The sequence below is a fragment of the Medicago truncatula genome, chromosome 6 (assembly GCF_003473485.1).
Source record: "Medicago truncatula cultivar Jemalong A17 chromosome 6, MtrunA17r5.0-ANR, whole genome shotgun sequence".
NCBI classification, from domain to species: domain Eukaryota; kingdom Viridiplantae; phylum Streptophyta; class Magnoliopsida; order Fabales; family Fabaceae; genus Medicago; species Medicago truncatula.
In genome coordinates, this window is record NC_053047.1 from 5,380,226 (window position 1) to 5,401,559 (window position 21,334).

At 33.5% G+C, this 21,334-nt stretch overlaps 2 protein-coding genes across 4 annotated transcripts; both read left to right on the forward strand.

The window, feature by feature from the left end:
- Nucleotides 1-497: 497 nt before the first annotated feature.
- Nucleotides 498-11,939, forward strand: LOC25495402 (disease resistance protein RPV1). Of its 3 annotated transcripts, none has more exons than XM_039826700.1 (6): nucleotides 498-1,119; nucleotides 2,319-3,423; nucleotides 3,696-3,971; nucleotides 5,006-6,109; nucleotides 10,275-10,505; nucleotides 11,841-11,939. In XM_039826700.1, exons 1-6 carry the CDS (start codon nucleotides 635-637, stop codon nucleotides 11,853-11,855), a joined length of 3,216 nt encoding a protein of 1,071 aa, XP_039682634.1. In that variant the 5' UTR covers nucleotides 498-634; the 3' UTR covers nucleotides 11,856-11,939. The 3 variants fall into 3 exon arrangements, with proteins under 3 accessions (XP_039682634.1, XP_039682633.1, XP_013451077.3); XM_039826699.1 differs by lacking the exon at nucleotides 11,841-11,939 and having other exon boundaries at nucleotides 5,006-5,687; nucleotides 5,808-6,109; nucleotides 10,275-11,044; XM_013595623.3 differs by lacking the exon at nucleotides 11,841-11,939 and having other exon boundaries at nucleotides 10,275-11,044.
- Nucleotides 11,940-15,154: 3,215 nt separating this feature from the next.
- Nucleotides 15,155-20,553, forward strand: LOC25495407 (disease resistance protein RUN1). Its single transcript, XM_013595628.3, has 7 exons — nucleotides 15,155-15,179; nucleotides 15,262-15,739; nucleotides 16,122-17,217; nucleotides 17,484-17,753; nucleotides 18,252-18,602; nucleotides 18,682-19,449; nucleotides 19,880-20,553. The coding sequence occupies exons 1-7, from the start codon at nucleotides 15,155-15,157 to the stop codon at nucleotides 20,375-20,377; spliced, it is 3,486 nt and encodes a 1,161-aa protein (XP_013451082.1). The 3' UTR covers nucleotides 20,378-20,553.
- The last annotated feature ends 781 nt before the right edge of the window (nucleotides 20,554-21,334 follow it).

The window sequence follows — 21,334 nt, forward strand, 5'->3', positions numbered from 1 at the left end:
CTTTTTAATATTAGTGAATGCATTCAATGTTTCATAACTTTCTACAAGAGTATATTTGTAAAAATATTTAAAAAATTACAACAATTAATGATTGCAATGGTTTTGATATTTTTTGGTTTTTCTTATTATAAAAAGGATTAAGTGAGTATTTAATAAAAACACTACGTCAGTTTTGATTTTGAAAGTAGTGATAAGTTTTCAAAATTTTATCGGCAAATAAAATTCACTACTAACGTGATTCAACTATTTAACTGATTTTGTATTTATAAGACATTATATCAATACTTATAATTTTTATTTAATATTTATAAATATTTTTTTATATAACTATCACAATATTACATGATCGTGCGAAAACACATGTCTTTTAATATATATATATATATTTTACAAAGTAGTAATAATAAAATAATATTAGGCTTTAATTATTTGTTTATTAAATTAAAGGAAAGCCCATGAGATCCACGGATACATATAAAAGTAATATTTTATGGCACGTGGAGTTGAACAGATGACTAAACCAATTGATTCGCGACGACCTTAGCTTGACTTCATCCCCTGCTCACTTGTTAGGCTTTTCTTTCTTTCTTTGTTGAATCCCTCGCTTCACTTCGCTTCATCCATTCATCCATTCATGTCTTCTGCAAGAACCGACACAAGGATCCATGACGTGTTCCTAAGTTTTAGAGGCGAAGATACTCGAGGATCGTTCACTTCACATCTCTATGCTTCTCTTCAAAATGCTGGAATTACTGTTTTTAGGGATGATGTTTCTCTTAAAGGAGGAGATCACATTTCAACAACATTATCACACGCAATTGAACAGTCTCGAATTTCTGTTATCATTTTTTCAACAAATTACGCGGAATCGCGATGGTGTCTTGAGGAGTTGGTGAAGATAATGGAGTGTCAGAGAACTATAGGTCAAATTGTTCTTCCATTGTTCTACGGTGTAGATCCATCTCAAGTACGACATCAAATCGGTGACTTTGGAAAAGCCTTTCAAAGTCTCTTGAATAAGATTTCAAAGGTGGAGAAGGACGAAGACGATTCATTGAAATGGAGAGACGCACTTCGTGAGGCAGCTGACCTTGCTGGATTTGTAGTTTTAAATTCCAGGTAATTAAACTTAGGGTTAAATATATTTTTTGTCCCTACAAACATACAAACTTTTTTTCATTTCAGTCCTTCTAAATTTTCCTTCAACTTTTTAGTTTACTTTTGGTCCTTATTTTTAATTTAATTTTTGTATTTTTTCAATAAAATAGTGCAGAAATGTGTAGAATATTGTAAAAACGGTTCTAAAATGAAAAATTATAATTTTTTAACAAAACCGGAATTAAATATGAATTATTAACCATCGAAAATATAAAAAATTAATATTAAATTCATGTTTTGTTAAAAAAATTGAGTAAATAGGCAATTACTCCCCTGAAATTGTAAGTTTCATCAATTACCCTCCTGAAATTAAAAAAACTTCAATTACCCCCCTGAATTTCACAACGTTAATCAATTTACCCCCTCCGTCAAATTTTTCTGTTACTGAACATGACGTTTTGCAAATACCCCTGAAGTCTTGCACTTATGTGCAAAATGCCCCCCAAACTTTAAAATTTATATTATTTTTTTCTTAAAGACAAACAATTAACGATTAAATATTAAAGCTAACTATTAATTTTGAAGTTTGAAAAAACTACATGCATATATACATCAAAATAGGGAAAAATGTGTATTTTTAAAGTGATAATAATGATTATTTCTAATAGACAAATTATTATTTTTAGGGGTTTATAGACAAATTAATAATCAGTATTTTAACTCCTCCAACTCCTTCAGGGGGTAATTGATGAAACTTACAATTTCAGGGGGGTAATTGCCTATTTACTCTTAAAAAATTCTAATTTTTTTGGGAGAGATTATTATAATATTATGAATTTTCTGCAAAATTTTATTCAAAAATATGAATTCTACATACGAGTTTACTCTAAATGAGGGGCCAAAAGTGAAGATGGATAATTTTTGATTGTGCATTATTATACTTTTGATTGTGCATGTAGAGAGAAGACTTGGGAATTTTGTAGTTAGGAGAGTAGATGAGATAAAGATCAGGTGAATTATTAGATCTAGAGATTAGTGAGTTGCATTAAAATATGGTTTTAGATAGAACACCATGACGTCTTTTGATTTCTGCACCCGACCACACTCAATGAGATCAATTTGTCACCCTAATGCATATACATGCATCATGTACCTATATACCTCTATGCATGCATGTTTGTCATATTTAAAAGCACATGTTCTTGGGTTTACTTTTGTAGGAATGAAACTAAAGACATCAAGGATATTACTGAAAAAATTACTCATTTGCTTGACAAGAAAGACATGTTCATTGCTGATAAGCCAGTGGGAATTGATTCTCGAATGCAAGATGTTATTCAACGGCTAGACATCCAACAATCAAATGGTGTAATACTACTTGGGATGTGGGGTATGGGGGGAATCGGAAAAACAACTATTGCAAAAGCAATTTATAATGAAATCGGCCGCAAGTTTGAAGGGAGGAGTTTCCTTGCAAATGTTAGGGAAGTTTGGGAGCAACCTACCAAACAAGTAGATTTACAAGAACAACTTCTATCTGATATCTTCAGAGGAACGACGACCAAGATACAAAGTATTGATTCTGGGAAAATTATATTAAAGGACAGGCTTTGTCATAAAAGAATACTTATTGTACTTGACGATGTGAATGAGTTGGAACAGTTGGATGCTTTGTGTGGAAGTCGTAATTGGTTTGGTTTAGGGAGTAGAATAATTATCACAACCAGAAATATGCATATACTCAGAGGGGATAGAGTTGACGAAATATACTCAAATAAAAAAATGGATGACAGTGAATCACTTGAGCTTTTTATATGGCATGCATTCAAGCAAGTGAGTCCCAAAGCAGAATTTGTTGAAATTTCTAGAAATGCCGTTATGTATTCCGCGGGATTGCCGCTAGCTCTAGAAGTTCTTGGGCGATATTTGTATGAGAGGGATGTAACAGAATGGAAATGTGTACTGGAGAAACTCAAAACAATTCCCAATAATAAAGTACAAAATAAGTTAAAAATAAGCTATGATGGTTTAGACGATAAATCCCAGAAAGCAATATTCCTTGACATAGCTTGTTTCTTTATTGGTAAGGAGCGAAATGATGTTATACATATACTAAATGGCTGTCGATTGTTTGCTGAAGATGGAATAAGAGTCCTTGTTGAGCGTAGCTTAGTATATATTGATGATGATAACAAGCTTGGAATGCATGATTTGTTGCGGGATATGGGAAGAGAAATCATTTGTAATAATCCACCAAAGGATCCTGAGGAGCATAGCAGGTTGTGGCTTCCTGAGGATGTTGATGGTGTATTAGCAAGACAAACTGTAAGAACTTCATATACCTTTATTTTATTCTTTATCTAAAATATGTAAATCTTAAAGAAGAAAAACTAACATATATTCATCTATGATTAAAATCCATTTCTTTTGTTGATTATCACTAGAACATCAATAATTTGGCTATGTACCATTTTGTGCTTCATGGTTTCTGGTTTCTCACAAGGAATCTTAAGATAGGTCTCATCGCAAGATTTTTTTAACTGCCTTGTATCTATTAGTTGTGCATGCTTCAATTTCTGGTCGTATCTATTGCATAGGGAACAAAAGCTATTGAGGGATTGACTTTGAAGTTGCCAAGAGATAGTGCAAAATGTTATAGTACTGTTGCATTTAAGAAGATGAAGAAACTCAGATTGCTTGAACTTGCTGGTGTGCAGCTTGATGGGAATTTTGAACATCTTTCAAGAAATCTGAGATGGCTTTCTTGGAATGGATTTCCGTTATCATGCATACCTACAAACTTTTATCAAGCAAATTTAGTTTCCATCGAGTTAGAAAACAGTAATGTCAAAGATTTGTGGAAAGAGACCCAGGTATTAGGTTTGATTTTATGTTTTTGCATGTCATGAGTTATTTTTACTTTTCAAATTTATGATGAGATTTAAATGAACAGTAGTATGAATTGTGATACTAATATATGAATAGTCCTTTTTTTTTTTCTTTAACAAGTCAAAATAATAAACGAGTAGTCTTGAATTGTAATTCTAATTTAAATAAATCTAATTGTGCAAGAAAGTTTATGTAGTTTTGTGCAAGAACTTTGAATGTAGTTGAAGAATTGGAAAGAAAATACCTCCAATATTGACTATTTGATTAAAGAAACTTAAAATTTAAATTTCAAAACTATGAACTAGTAGTACCTTTGTCCCTAATTATAAGCCTCATCATTTGAAAGGAAAAAAAATTAACGTTTCTTAATATATGTGAGAAATACTAAAGGAGCTTATAAATAGGAAAGGATGTAGTATCATTTTAAATCTTTGAACTACATCAGCAAAATTTTCAGACATGGCTTTCATAATTTTAATGACAATATTATACGAAAACGTCTCCTTGTTTTGAAGTTTTTTTCCGAAAGTAATACTACACACCAATGTATATTGTTGGTATACCCCCTCCGTTTTCAATTATAAGCAAATTGACTATTTAGGTTCATTCAATTAATGATGTATGTGGTCCACAATATGAACCGCATACATCATTAATTGAATGAACATAAAAAGTCAAATTTGCTTATAATTAAAAACGGAGGGAGTAAGAAATAATGATATGCTACATGTCCCAATAACTTTTCTCACGATAACGTAAGTGTAACTAACTGCAGCAGGGTTTTTTTCATTTCCATCTACTCATGTATTCCAACAATTCCAAGATCTATCGCTTATCCTTCATACGTGATACCTTCATGATGTGTTTTTTAGGGATAAATAGCACCACTGTAGAAATAAATAAATACAAATCTAATGTAAATGTCTTACTTTAAGGTTAGTGATACATAGTAGTTGCTTTCGTTTATTATTTAATGCTTATTCCCTATGTCTTCTCTTTTATTTTTGTGTTCTTGCAGAGAATGGAGAAGCTGAAAATTCTTAACCTTAGTCATTGTCATTATCTGACACAAACACCAGACTTTTCAAATTTGCCTAATCTTGAAAAGTTAGTACTCACAGATTGTCCAAGTCTTTCTGAGATTTCTCCTAGCATTGGCCATCTCAATGAAATTCTTCTGATAAATTTGGAAGATTGTATTGGCCTATGTAACCTCCCAAGAAGCATATATAAGTTGAAATCTTTGAAAACTCTCATCCTTACTGGCTGTTTAAAGATTGACAATTTGGAAGATGACTTGGAACATATGGAATCTTTAACCACTCTGCTTGCAAATAACACTGCAATAAAAAGAGTGCCTCTTTCAGTACTGAGATCAAAAAGCATTGGATATATCTCTTTGTGCGGTTATGAAGGATTCTCACACGATTTATTTCCATTTATCATTCAGTCTTGGATGTCACCAACAAATAATCTGATTTCCGCAGATCAAAGATCTTTTGATCCGATGCCATCTTTTGATTCGATGCCATCTTTTGATTGTTTATCTGAATCTTTTATGATTTCGGATGGACATGCGTTGTCATCTTATTTTTCTTTAGAAGAACCAAAGAGTTGTCCAGATGAACTGTCACCTCGTAATGAATATAGATCTTTTACACTTTTGGATAAACTTAGTTCAGATGAAGTTTGTAGTTCACATGAACTGTCTTATTTTTTAGAAGAACCAAAGAGTTGTCCAGATGAACTGTCACCTCGTAATGAATATAGATCTTTTACACTTTTGGATAAACTTAGTTCAGATGAAGTTTGTAGTTCACATGAACTGTCGTCTATTTCCAACCAGCTTTCAGGGCTTCAAAGTCTATGGATAGATTGTAGGTCGGAATTTCAACTTTCTGAAGATGCAAAGATAATTTTGGATGCCTTACATGCCACAAACTCTAAAGAATCCGTACCGACTACAACTACATCACAAGTATCAAATATGACTACTTCTACATTGGTTCAAAGCTGCAGTGAAGTGCACGTTTTAGGATCAAAACATTCCTTCAACTCTCTTTTAATTCAAATGAGAATGAATTGCAAACTCACCAACATTCTCGAAGAGATCATTTTACAGGTTTGAAATGCTCTCTCTATCCCCTTATTTTATGTTTGCTTTGTGTGTATCACATCATATATTTGAATTCTATAGCGTGTGCGTGTCTATATATATATATATATATATATATATATATATATATATATATATATATATATATACACATGCAAGTCTATACAATTATTTTTTATAGGTGACCAATACTTCAGCAATTAAAATAATGGCCAAATTCTAACAAATTTTGCTATCAGTCATTGACAAGCTTACATGACACACATACGAGCGTGTGGGAGAATCATTGCCTCTACATTTTGTCTCTCAAGATATACTCTCTTATTTTGCATTCTTTTACCTAATTGATACTATATCACAAACGTATAATTGAAATACTTGTTTTTTCATAACCAAATTTTTCTGTTAAACCTGATGCATAAGAAATGTGAGTGTTAAGAGCTGAACGAAGATTTATAATTGGAATACTTGTTGAGATGGGAGGGTACAAGGAAAGAATATCCATTTAAACGACATCTTGGTCATGATCATATCTCTATCACTATCTCACTAGTCTCACAGAATAAATGCTTGTGAGATATTTATTTTATTTATCTAAATTTTCTAAAAAGGGTAATTTTTATATTAATAATTTAAGTGATATTGATGAACATTTTCTTGAGATTACAAAGTTTTATCATTGAGTTGACACATTATGGAAAGATAAATTGAAATGGGCTAACTGAATATTTATACTAGTCAAAATTAAAATTTACAAAATGGCTACTGAATACTTTTAGTAGTCATAATTAAAATTTAAGAAATAACTCTTATATGATTGAACTCGCAAATTCAAGAGAATGAAATTGTATTTTATTTAATAAAAAGTGATGAACTTAAGAGCTTTACAATGGTGAAAACAGAAAAATGAAAGAGATAAACCACAGTCAAAGACTCCTAATTCAGAGCATAGGCACTGAATGCCGTCGACACTCTCTTATTCTCCCTGATAAATTAATGTGGTCTCCTTAAATTGTGGTTTAAGCCACTAATTAATTGATCTCCTGAAATTGTGGCTCAAATCACTAATTAATAATTATCCTAAAAGTGTGGGTCAAACCACTAATTTATTATTATTCCTAAGACTCTGGCTCAAGTTACCAAGCTTCCCTAAGCTTCTACCCCTTTCTAGAAATCATACTTGTGTGGGTTGCACTTGCGCCCAATGATTGGTTCATAATACTATTGGACTTTGGTGTCCTATCATTACCTCCTCCTTCAAAATTAACCCTGTCTTCAAGGCTACCATGAAGACCTTGATCCTTCAAAAAAACCAAGTTCTCCACTTATGTTTTCTTTATTTCCTTCTTTCCTTGTGACTTTAATTGGCTGTTGCAGTGCTTTCACGATAGCTCGTTTTTTCCGCCTCGTTTAATTTTCCAATCCTTGAGGATTTGACCTTGCAGCTTCACAACCTCACCCTTCCATTCAAAACAAATTGTCCTCTCATCCCAGTCAAATACCACCTAATTGCCAAGCTTTTCCAACCAAGCCACTCCCAGAAACATATCAAACTCTCCTAATTCCAATTCATATGCATCAACCCCTCAGCAGTGAAATCCTCTAACTGTACCTCTAGATTAGTATGCTTAGCCCACATTGATATTTTCTGACCATCACCCAACCTCACTCTCCTGGCTTAGTATGACCCGACCCTTACACCCAACATCGCTGACACTTGAGGCAAAATCGAAGTTGTGGTTTGCACCAATGTCGACCAAAATCACAATTGGTACTCCCTTCAAACACCCCACTAGTTGTAGTGTTGCAGGTTTGACAACCTTGAGTTTGTTGACCTCCGTCATTTCACACAGCCCCATTGAGTTATAGACAAGTATGTCTTCCTTCTCTCCATCCTTCAACTCAATTGTCATGGTTTCTCCCTCTTCATTAACAGTTCGTCATCACCCAGGATTACGACGCAGAGTTGTTTCTACGTGAATTGAGGGTGCGGGTGGTAGCGCTCCCCACATCGGAAACACAACCCTCGAGCTTTACGATCCATTAATTCTGAACAAGGGAGATGCTTGCACCCAGATTAAAAATTGACCCAGTTTGACCAGTTATGGGTTGATTACTCCCATTTGGCCCAAAAATCATATTTCTTTTACTTGGGCCTAAGTATTGACCCGACCCATTTCCTTCCCTAACGATAAACCCAAAGTTCAACCTGTTTCCTCTTTTCCCCTGTTTGGAGTACTTTCCTCCATCGCTTCGAGGAATCAGAGCCCCTCACAATTCTGTCTCAATGTCCCTTGCCAATTTCATTGTCTGAACCCGTGTGTGAAGATTGATCGTCCTCACCTACAATCGGATCACTGCTTGGAGTCCACTGATTAAATAACCTAGACACCGATCCTCTGGGAACTATCGTACTTGAGAAGAGATATTCTCAAATTTTGATATGTACTCATCCACCGTCTCAGTCTGTTTCAAATCTTTGAGTTCTTCAAAGGGATTGTCGCTTTGTCGTCCCCCATAACGTTCAATCAACGCCTTTTGAACTTCTCCCACATTAAGTCATTCTCTATTTCTCGAAGAATGTTGAACCAATGAATGGTAGCACCCTCCATGTGCAACTTTGTCAAACAAACCTTCACATCATCTTATGTCTCTTGTACTTCAAAGTATGTCTCTGCTAATGTGATCCATCCTACGGGATTGTCACCATCAAACGATGGCAGCTCCACCTTCTTTAGTGCCATAGGATATTCCATCATCATATTTTTTGTTTTGATGCCCAGAATTACTCGAGTGACCTTTTGATGACCGTATCAATTTGGTGAATTCTGTCATCATCGTCTCTCGAAATTCTCCAAAGTTCTCCATCGTGGTAAGTCGTTCTTCCAACACGTCCATTTGATTTGACATTTTTGGTGGCATGAGAAGTTCTTGACTTCACTGGCTCCTGTCTGTTAGTTTCAAATTCAAGTTTCACTTAGTTTTGATTAGTGTTAATCTAATTAAGTTTGTTTAGGTTAACACATGATTAGGAGTTTGTTACAGGTTAGTTAGAAAACTAGCTTGAGTTTGTTATGTTTGTTTAGATAGCTTACTAAGCAAGCAATGTGAATAAGCCTCTTATATAAGGCATGTTGTAATCATTTTTCACAACTAATGAAACTCAATAGATTACAACAATAATCTTCTCCTTCTCTCAATTCTCTCAATTTCTAAACCCTAATTTCATAACCAAAAATCATTGCTTGCATTAGAAGCAAGCATAGCTACGCTATCACTCTCGAGAATTGGGCAGGTCGGACAAATGAAAGAACCGCAAATTCAAGAGAACGAAATTGTATTTCATTTAATGAAAAGTGATGATTTAAGAGCTCTACAATGGTGAAAAGAGAAAAATGAAGGAGATAAACCAGAGTCAAAGACTCCTAATGCACAGTATAGCTCCTACACGAGAGTTGACTCTCCTTATAACTATTTGATAGAAAGGTATGGAATGCCTTCTACACTCTCTTATTCTCCCTTATAAACTAATGTGTAAATTGTGGCTTAAGCCACTAATTAATTGGTCTCCTATAATCGTGGCTCAAATCACTGATTAATTATTCTCCTAAAAGTGTGGGTCAAACCATTAATTAATTATTATTCCTAAGACTCTGGTTCAAGTCACCAAGCTTCCCTCAGCTTCTACCCCTCATGCTTGTGTGGGTTGCGCCCAATGATTGGGTCATAATCCTATTGGATCTTCGTGTCCTAAAATGTGTATGCATCTTCCATGTTAGTTATATATTTGATATACAAGTAATCCTTGGATAAGTTTTGATTTTGGTAGCATGTTGAGTTGCGGTATCCTTTGAATGGACTTTGTTTTTATGAAAAGAAACTATTACACACTTACAGTTTTCAAAATTTTAGAGAGTGGTACAATTTGTTATTACTCATTATCATTATCTCACCCTCACTATTATTTTGGTTAATATGGAATTTTTAAGTGAGACTAATAGTCTGTATAATGAATTGAAGCAAATATTTCTGTGTAACTTCTAAAAAATTGAAAACAAAATTATGATTAATTACTTTATGAGAAAATTTGTATCTTTAGTTGTTGAATAAATGACAGCGTGATATTAATATACCTGTCGATTAAATTTTGAGCTTATATCTGCTTTCACAGAATATGGATGTCAATGGGAGTGATGGTCGTTTTCTCCCCGGTGATAGTTATCCAAATTGGTTAACCTTTAATTCTGAAGGTTCTTCTGTAACTTTTCAAGTCCCTCAAGTGGAAGGGCGTAATTTGATGTCATTGATGTGCATTGTCTATTCTTCAACTCCGGATAACATAACATCAGATAGCCTTATAAATGTATTGGTGATAAATCACACAAAGGCCACCATTCAGCTCTATAAGAGTGAGGCTGTAGTCTCTTTTGAAGATGAGGAGGGGCAGAGGTTAAAATCAAGTATAGAACCTGGTAACAAAGTGGAGGTTGTTTTTGTTTTCAAGAATGATTTCATTGCCAAAAAGACAGCAGCTTATCTCGTATATGATGCACAAAATTTGAATGCCGTTGCTAGTAGATGTGATGAAAATGAACGCCCTGCTAAGAGATTCTCTACTGGAGAGGAGCCCACTGATGACTTCAATCGGAACAGAAAGAAGAAAAATCGAATGGAATGAAAAATGGTAAAACAATGGCTTGGTAAACATCAATTCTTATGGTGCTTTCTTGCAAACATTTGTATTGGCATCAAATGTTTTTCATTTTGGTTGAAGTTTTTTTATTTTATCCATTGTAATTTTTTGTAATCCTAAAGAGAGATAAAAGATTATAACTTATGTTACAATTCTCCATAAAGCTTGTGGAATTTGGGTTGGGACATTTCCCTCTAACCATACCATCAGCTATAGCATTGAAATGTTTTTTAACAATTTGGACAGAACTGTCTTCGACCTTGCTTAGCAAACTTCTGTAGTTTTGAATGATAGGATATAGCTGCTCAAAAGAAACTCTGATTATCTTGCTTGAGCTCATTTCCTTTGCACAAACATCTTGCAACAACATTTATTTTTAACCAACTTGCAGCCATGGGGATATGGTTCAGTTGCCTGATTTCTTAATTTTGGGGTAGACCTGATTGAATTCCTTGACATTGCCAAGGTTTCTGTAGCAGTATATCATGTTTCCAGAAGGATGACATAAATTGTCCGAAAATGCACTTCTAGACTGCAGAAAATTAGTGTTTTTTTTTCCCTTCCGAATTTTACATCCGAACTCATGTTAGGGGGTTGGGAAAGCTTTTCCCAGAGACATTGGATCAAAAACATGTTTGCTTAATACATCATTGTTTCTACCACCACATCAGATTTTTCAGTGGGTGGTGCAGAAACTTTGGCTTGCATATAAGCAAGCCACTCTAGCTGCCAAGTATTCAGATAAATATACTTCGGGGAATAACCCTACTCTCAGTTGTGAAGAGAACCAGGCCAGTTAAGTCATGTGCAATGCATATATATAAATATAATGGTGAAATTCTCTTTCAACAGCCTGCCAACAAAGAGCTTCAACATGACTCCCTTTAATTTCTTACTAGATTGAACCTAATATATTATAGTATGTTCTTGGCAAATTTCACTCCACATGTTTAATTCTGAAACGGGAACATGTGTTCTAGGGATGAACCGATAGAATCTAACTCTTAAACTAGGAATTCTAATGTTTTAAAATATAATCCGATGTATAGAAGAAATTGAGGAATGAGTTATAGATTGGTAGTTTAAGAGAGATAGGGATTTTTGTTAAAAATGTTGATTGCTTTCATAAGAAGCACAAAACCAAGCTTAAATACAAACATAAGGGATAAAAAAGTAAACTTACATACAATAAAAACTTACATACAAACATAGGAGATTTATTGCATACTAGTAACATGAGATTTTTTTCTATGCACATATATAGGGAAAGGAATGTTTGTGTAAATAGGTTGGCTAATTTTGGCGTGACACTTTCCTTTTCCTCTTTAGCTTAATGGTTAGATTTACCGGAATTTCTTAGGATAGAGTACACTAGGAATAGATTGGGTATGCTCAATTTCAGATTTATTACCTTTTCAAAAAGTCATTTGCCTAGTCCACTATTCTTTCTTTTACTATATGATTTTGATTTATATATACTATGTGGTGCTCCTTGCATCACTTTCGGTTAAAAAAAAATATTTAATTGATGAGCAAAACATTATTAAGACTTTTTTCGCCCCAAGAATCGATTATTTCGAGAAGTTCAATCTCACCGTCCATTTGTAAGGAAGTCCATTTAAAGTTTGAACTTAACCCATCAAAATTAACATCAAAGGAAAATCAAACTTGGGACTTTGAGAAGAGTACACTTCAAAGTCTAACATCACTAAGCCGATCCAAATGGGTTAAACATTATTAAGATTTAAGATATCAAATCAAAACAGAGGCTGGAAGTTGAAATTAGTCTAAAATTTATATCTTGAGACAGCAAAGTACAATAAAATTAAATAAAAACATGTATGAACTATGAAACCACTTCAGATACTGATCTGAATTTTAGTTGACAAACAAAAATCACATTTCTTCTTCTCAATATTTCCAGATGGTTACATATAATTTAATTTTGAGCAAAAAACATGATATGCAACAATTAATCAAACATGTATGAGAAAAAACATAAGAGATATTTCTTCAAACTAGAGAAGCATGTGCAGAAGCATATATTAATCCAATTAGCAAAAAGAGTTGAATTATGTTCTCACAATCTTTTCCATCTCACATGGAATTATTCTCATCAATAAAAATTCACAATAATAATATAACACTTTAAATAACTAATAACAATTACATCTTCACATTAAAATTTCATTACACAATCACACACACACACACACACACACACACATATATATATATATATAAACACAAATGGAAACATGTCCAATATTATTCCAATATCTTGAATTAATGAAAAGGAAATCAAGATATAACAATTTTCTTAGCAAACTCTATTATAAGTACCACACCTATTGTTAGGTCCACCTCCATTTTGAGAAGGCAAGCAAGTACGATAGCCTTTCTTTATAGGACACTTAACAGCAGCACCATTGTTGTTACCAGTTCTACCTGTTTGTGTTTGACTCAAATCCAAAAGCATTCTTGCTGCATGAGAACTCATAGAAAATTCTTCTGATTCCAAATCATTGTTGATGAGACAATCCTCTGAGGTACAACCCTTTATCTTCAATGATGTTGTTTTGCTTAGATGTAATAATCGGATCAATATGACAAGGAGCAATAGTGAAACACCTTGTTCATTTTCTTATTTGGAACTGAACTTTTTCTTCACAACTAGGAAAAAAGATTTTTGGTAGTTCAGATGGTAGTGATACCAACGCTCTTTTGTGTGTCTTTTAACGGTCATTCTTTTGTTCGGTTTAAATTAAGGAGGGTCTAAAAGCTTAGAAATGAATACACATGAAGTGGTATAGAATATAAATTGATTTTATCCAATAATAAAGATTGAACGTTGGAGAAAGTGTTGGTAACATTTATATATAGTCCCAACAAATTGTATTATATTTTGAAATAAATTATTGATAAAATAACGAAGGAGTCTTTTTTTATAAAAACTAGCGAAAAGACAAGCACTCGTGACTTGTCTTTCGCTCTTTTTATTGTGCTAACGTTTGAAAATTATAAACGATGTTTTTTTTATAAAATTTTGATTGTAACATTTATGAACGCTCTTTACCATTGTCTAGTACTCTAGTACAATTCTCTTGAAACTTCGTCTCAGTTTTCTTTTTTAAATTGGTTTTTTTTTGTCAACATATTATTCACCGTTGCAAAGTGAAAAGAGTGGTGTTATTTGAAGAATCATTTGTATGATAACTTAGGAGACAATCATAGAGAAAAAAAAGTTATTCACACAAAATCAAAACACCAGAGATATAAAATAATAACATAATATTTCTGAGCAAAAAATAATAACATAAATAAATATGAAGAAATTTTTTTTATCATAAAAGCTGTTGAAAAATAACACGTCACAATCCCTAACGGACCAATAATTTGCGTGGCAACGACGAAGTCCACCGCCAATGTTGACCGAAGACCAATAATTGGTACTTTAGCCAATGTTGATATAGCTGCTTCATTCCCTCCTTCGTCATTATTGCTCATTAAATCTATAAGAAAGGCTTCGCCCTCACCATTTTTTCTTGAGTAAATTTCACTCCCCTCCCCTCCCCTCAAAGATACTTGAATTACACTTCCCTCCCTTCTTAAGTTAAAATATACACTCCCCTCCCCTCTTATTCAAAACATATTAGAAAAAATTTCTCCCCCCTCCCCTAAGAGAAGTTTGAATTACATCCCCCTCCCCTCTTATGTTAAAATCTACATTTTACTCCCTCAATATTCTTTTTTATTATTTATAATAATCTAGCAAAAAATAATAATTTAACACACTTAAAAAATATATTATTGCCGGTCTATTTTAATATAATAAAAAATTGAATACATATTTTTCGCTATTTTTTATTCACAATTTCATTAACATGTAGTTTGAAACTCTATTATAAAACATGAAATAACCCAAAACAAAATTAAAATATGTGAAAAATTACTAAAATCATTAAAACATGATTATTTAAAAGTTAATTTTATACTCTAATTTATAAAATCAATAGCAATACATTTAAATTTAATTATCATGACATTTAAACTATAAAGAAAAGAATTAATTTTTCTTAAATAGTGATTCAAAATTAATATATATATTATAAGAATATTTATTTATGTTCAAATAGATTAAAGTGTAGTGCATATTTAATTATTAAGGGAGGGATTTGTAATTCAAGCATCTTATAAGAGAGGGGAGTATAAATTTTAACATAAAAAAATATTGAGGAAGTAAAGTGTATATTTTAACTTAAGAGGGAAGGGGAGTGTAATTCAAGCATCTTTGAGGGGAGGGGAGTATAATTTACTCTTTTTTCTTCAAACAAGTCCGTTACTTACATATCTCATCAATGTCTAAGTCTTCCTCATCAAATGGTGAATACATTGTGTTATTTTATACATTAATTTAATTTGATGCAACACATTTATTTATTGACTATTTTACTTACTATCACAGTGCTTTCACGTGAGCCAGAAATAGCAAGGATCCATGACGTGTTCTTAAGTTTTAGAGGGAAAGATACTCGTGCTTCCTTCACTTCACATCTGTATGCTGCTCTTCAAAAGGCTGGAATTAAGGTTTTTATAGACGATAATGAGCTTCAAAGAGGATATCACATTTCATCATCATTATCACGAGCAATTGAACAATCTCAAATTTCTATAATTGTTTTTTCAAAAAATTATGCTGATTCGCGATGGTGTTTGAATGAATTGGTGAAAATAATGAATTGTCGTAAAAACATAGGACAAGTGGTTGTGCCAGTGTTCTACCGTGTAGATCCCTCTGAAGTGCGTAATCCGAGAGGAAAGTTTGGAATAGCTTTTCAACGTCTTTTGAAGAAAGTTCCAAAAAAGGAGAAATTGGTGCTAAGTTGGAAAAAGGCTCTTCGTGAGGCAGCAAACATCGCAGGGTTTCCAATAGTGAAGTCCGGGTAATTTCATTCAACAACTACTTCTTTTCAGATTTTCAAGTAGGCCAAAAAGGCCCAGAGTTTCAATGACACCAAGCAACTTGCAGCTTGGTCTTTCTCTTAACTTGTATGGACTAATTTGCTAGTAAGCGATATAATTTAAGGACTAGTGTGACAGTAAATTAGATATCATGTTAACAGAATGGCCAAGTTGTTCAACTTAATTCAAAATTAGGGTCGTTTTTTGCATATTGACAATTGCTTTTGGTAAACATTCCAACTTACACACACTCATACAACTATAGTTTTCTTGTTGAAGCATCCCCTCTACTTGTGACATATATGAGCATGTATTTATATATGAATGTATGAATGTATACATATATACATTTTATTTTTGTAGGAATGAAAGTGAGGATGTCAAAGGTATTGTTGACAACATTTCACATTTGCTTAACAAAACAGACTTGTTTATTGCGAATAATCCAGTGGGAATTGAATCTCGAGTGAAAGATGTGATTCAACAGCTACACATCCAACCAAAGGGGGTTCTGCTAATAGGGATGTGGGGCATGGGGGGGATCGGAAAAACAACAATTGCAAAAGCCATTTACAATAAGACTGGCCGCAATTTTGAAGGCAGGAGCTTCCTCGCAAATATTAGGGAAAATGGAAAGAAAAATGCTGGACTCATGGGTTTACAAGAACAACTTTTATTTGATATCTGCAAAGAAAGAACAATCAAGATACCAAACATTGAGTTAGGAAAAAGCATGTTAAAAGATAAACTCAGCCATACAAGAGTACTTGTTGTACTTGATGATGTGAATACATTAGACCAACTTAATACTTTCTGTGCAAGTCGTGAATGGTTTGGCTCAGGGAGTATAATAATAATCACAACCAGAGATATGCATTTACTTAAAGGGAGAGTTGACAAAATATTCGAAATGCCAATAATGAATGAAAGTGAGTCAATCGAGCTTTTTAGTTGGAATGCATTCAAGCGAGCGTGTCCTACAAAAGATTTTGTTAGAATTTCCAAAAATGTAGTTGAATATTCTGAGGGATTGCCGCTAGCTCTTGAAGTCCTTGGGTCTTATTTGTTTAATAAGACGGAATCAGAGTGGGAACTTGTATTGGAGACACTCAAAAGAATTCCTTATGATCAAGTGCAGAAGAAGTTAAGGATGAGTTATGATGGTTTAAATCATGCTGAGAAAGAAATATTCCTTCACATTGCTTGTTTCTTTGTCGGGATGGACCAAAATGATGTTATACTTTTATTAAATGATTGCGGACTTTCTGCAGAAATTGGAATAAGTGTCCTTGTTGCTCGAAGCCTTGTGACTGTTGATGATAAGAACATGCTTGGAATGCATGGTCAGCTGCGAGATATGGGAAGAGGAATCGTTTGTGAGGAATCACCAAGGAGGCCTGAGAAACGTAGTAGGTTGTGGGATCAGGAGGATGTGATTGATGTATTATCAAGACAAACTGTAAGAACTTTGTATACTTGTTTTTTTAATTATGGAGTTAAAATATCTAAAGCTTAAGAAATGATTGGCAACATTTTTGGTTGTCAGCATCCAATATTTGTTTTGTTGATTATCATGAAATCATCGCAAATTAGTTTGGTTGTGAACTTTTTGTGCTTCATGACTTCTAGCTAGTAACAACTGATTGGTTTCATTAAAAGTTTTACATTCACCTTGTTGTTTTAATTTGCGGATGATTTTGCTTTTTGGTCCATTATATTTCACAGGGAAAAAAAGGTATTTTGGGACTGGCTTTGAAATTGCCTACAACTAATGCAAAATGTTTTAGTACTAAAGCATTTGAAAAGATGAAGAGACTCAGATTTCTTCAACTTGCTGAGGTAAAACTTGATGGAGATTTTGAATATGTTTCGAGAGATCTAACATGGCTGTCATGGAATGGATTAAGCGACATCCCTACAAACTTCTTTCGAGAAAATTTAGTTTCCATCGAGTTAGAGAATAGCAATTTGGAAGTTCTGTGGAAGAAGAGCATGGTATTACTTTTGATTTTAGTTTTTTACACTTCATAAGTTGGAAAAAATGTTTGCATTGTTGACTATTTGATTAAAGAAGCTTTAGAATTGCATTTTATATTTCAAATTTATGAATTCTCAGTAGAATTCTTAGACACAACTTAGTAATTTTCTGCAAGATATATACAGAAATTCATCTTCTTTCAAATATTTTACACTGATATTGGTATTTAAAATAAGGGAAATGTTAACGAGTGCCCCCGGACACTCTCGAGCACTTTAAATAGCAATTTTTTAATTAAAAGTGGTGCATTGAATGCATTGAAAATTGTAACAGTTGACTATTCAAAAGAATAATTACTAATTTTAGAATGCTTACAAAGTGTCCCTGGGACACTCGTTAACAAGACCCTTAAAATAATAATTATGCAAATGTAAATGTTTTACTCGCCGTTATTTCCATTTACTTTTTGAATCCACTTCCCTAAGTTCCTCAATAATATTTTTTTGTTCTTGCAGAGGATGGAGAAGCTAAAAATTCTCAATCTTAGCCATTCGCACTATCTCACACAAAGCCCTGACTTTTCAAACACGCCTAATCTTCAAAAACTAGTACTCAAAGATTGCCCACTGTTGTCTGAGGTTTCACCTAGCATCAGACATCTCAATAAAATTCTTCTGATAAACTTGGAAGACTGCATTAGCCTATGTAGCCTCCCAAAAAGCATCTATAAGTTGAAATCTTTGAAAACTCTCGTTCTTTCTGGTTGTTTAAAGATTGACAAGGTGGAAGAGGACTTCGAGAAAATGGAATCTTTAACCACTCTTCTTGCAAATAACACTTCAATAACAACAATACCCTTATCAATAGTGAGATATTGTAATTACTTCTAGTTATTTTCTTAAAGTTTCTTTGTTAGGTTTCCCTTTGACATTTTTGTTCTTGCAGAGGATGGAAAATCTGAAAAATCTCAATCTTAGTCATTCTCATCGTCTGACAAACATCCCGGACTTTTCATGCTTGCCTAATCTTGAAAAGCTAGTACTCAAAGATTGTCCAATGTTGTCTGAGGTTTCTCCTAGCATTGGACATCTCAATAAAATTCTTCTGATAAATTTGGAAGATTGTATTGGCCTAGGTAACCTCCCAAGAAGCATCTATAAGTTGAAATCTTTGAAAACTCTCATTCTTTCTGGTTGTTTAAAGATTGACAAGCTGGAAGAGGACTTGGAACAGATGGAATCTTTAACCACTCTGCTTGCAAATAATACTTCAATAACAACAGTGCCCTTTTCGGTAGTTAGGTCGAAGAGCATTGGATATATTTCTTTGTGCGGATTTGAAGGATCCTCGCATGATGTGTTTCCATCTATTATTCGGTCTTGGATGTCACCAAGAAATAATATCCATCTATTACCAACATCTATAATTCCCATGGCATTTCCTTCAGATGTACCACACAGTAGTTCTCAGGAACTATCATCGTTTTCCCAGTACCTACCAAGTCTTCGAAGTCTTTGGGTGCAGTTCAGCTCAGAACTTCAACTTTCTCATGAGGCAGCAATAATTTTGGATGCTTTGTATGCCACAAATTATAAGGAGTTGGAACTAACGGCAGTTACATCACAAATATCAAACCATTTCTTGAAGTCTCTTTTAATTCAAATTGGAATGAATTGCGAAGTCACTGATATTCTGAAAGAGATAATTTTACAGGTCTGACATTCTCTCTCTGTCTCCTCTTATATGTCTGTATGTGTATCCCCTCATGCATTTGAATTCTTTAGAGTTTAAGTCTATATCAAAACGTGTATAGGATTATTTGCTATAGGTATAAAATACTTAAAAATCAAAATAATGAAATCCTTAACATATTTATTTTTAAACTGTCGTCCAAATTCGCACAAATTTTGATATCAATCACTGACAGCTTACTTGACACATGGAAGAATTATAGTCTTTACAATTTCTTCAAGATAAACTACATTATTTGCGAGCTTTTATATAATTAATGCTAAATCACTAATCTATAATTGATATGCTTGTTCTGTTATAAGAAAATTTATATCTTTATTTGTCTAATGAATGACAAGGTGGTAATAATATATTTGTCAATCTAATTTTGAGCTTATCTCTACTTTTACAGAAAATAGATGTTGGTGGTTGTTTCCTTCCCGGTGATAGTTATCCAGATTGGTTAACCTTTAATTCTGAAGGTTCTTCTGTAACTTTTGAAGTCCCTCAAGTGGAAGAGCGTCAATTGACGTCATTGATGTGCATTGTCTATACTTCAACCCCAGATAATGTAACATCTAGTGGCCTTAAAAATGTGTTGGTGAAAAATTACACAAAGGCTACCATTCAAATCTATAAGAGTGAGACATTAGTTTCCTTTGAAGATAAGGAGGGGCAGAGGTTAGTATCAAGTATAGAACCCGGAAACAAAGTGGAGATCGTTTTTGTTTTCGAGAATGATTTCACTGTGGAGAAGACAGTAGTATATCTGGTATATGATGCACAAGATTTTAACGTCATTGCTTGTAGAGGTGATGAAAATGAATGCTCTCTAAAGAACTTCTCTACTGAAGACGATCCCGCAGATGACTTCAATCAGAACAGAAAGAAGAAAAATCAAGTAGAATGAATCAATGAAACCAATTCTTATGTTGAATGAAGTTCTAGCCATGCCTTGACCTACAGCATGTTGTAACAATTTGAACAGAACTGTTTTCAACCATGCTTAGCAAACTGATGTATTCCTAAATAATATACAATACATGGATGCCATGAAGAATTTTATCGAACATTTGGTTTTAATCATCTTGCTCGGAAGTGTACTACTATTTGACACAATTTAATGGTTTTTCCTAACGTGGTAAACGGCCATTTTTAATAACAAATGTTAATATTGTTAGTGTTATGTTCCAAAATCTCCAACTTCAACTACTAAACTAACTTTATATTCCTAAATGTGTATTTCAAAAATTTGTTAAGCAACGTATTTCCCATTTTTCTTCCAATGACAAATAAGCTTAATTTCTTGAAGCCTGACAGAAATGGGAGTATTGACAATTATGAGTGGACACTATTTTTTTGAAAATTGCTCTTCTCCAAACAAAAAAGCGTTCACTCCCATACAAACTGACCAAAATGCCCTTCCGCGTGAGTTAATTCACGCTCGGGAAATTGAAGTATAACTTGCGTGAGTTAACTCACGCTGGGTTATAACCTACATGAGTTAACTCACGCTCAGGTAGCAAGTGTGACTTAAGTCACGCTGCGTGTAACACCTGCGTGAATTAACTCATGCGGGGGTATTTTGGGTAGTTCAGTTTGAAAAGAGCGAAACTTGATGGGTGAAGAGCAATTTTCTATTTTTTTTCTTCACCCTCGTCACCAGGTCCGATCCTAACATTTTATTGATCTTAGGTCAAGTTTGCAAAAAGGGCCCTTTATATAGTAGATCATAATTTTTTGTTTGATAAATAGTAAATGAGATATACATTAATCATGGCGATCTCCGTAATACATGTTTTGAAATCTCAACTATATTGCACCTAAAAACATATCGTGTGTCAAACCCAAAAAAAATGGGCGGGAC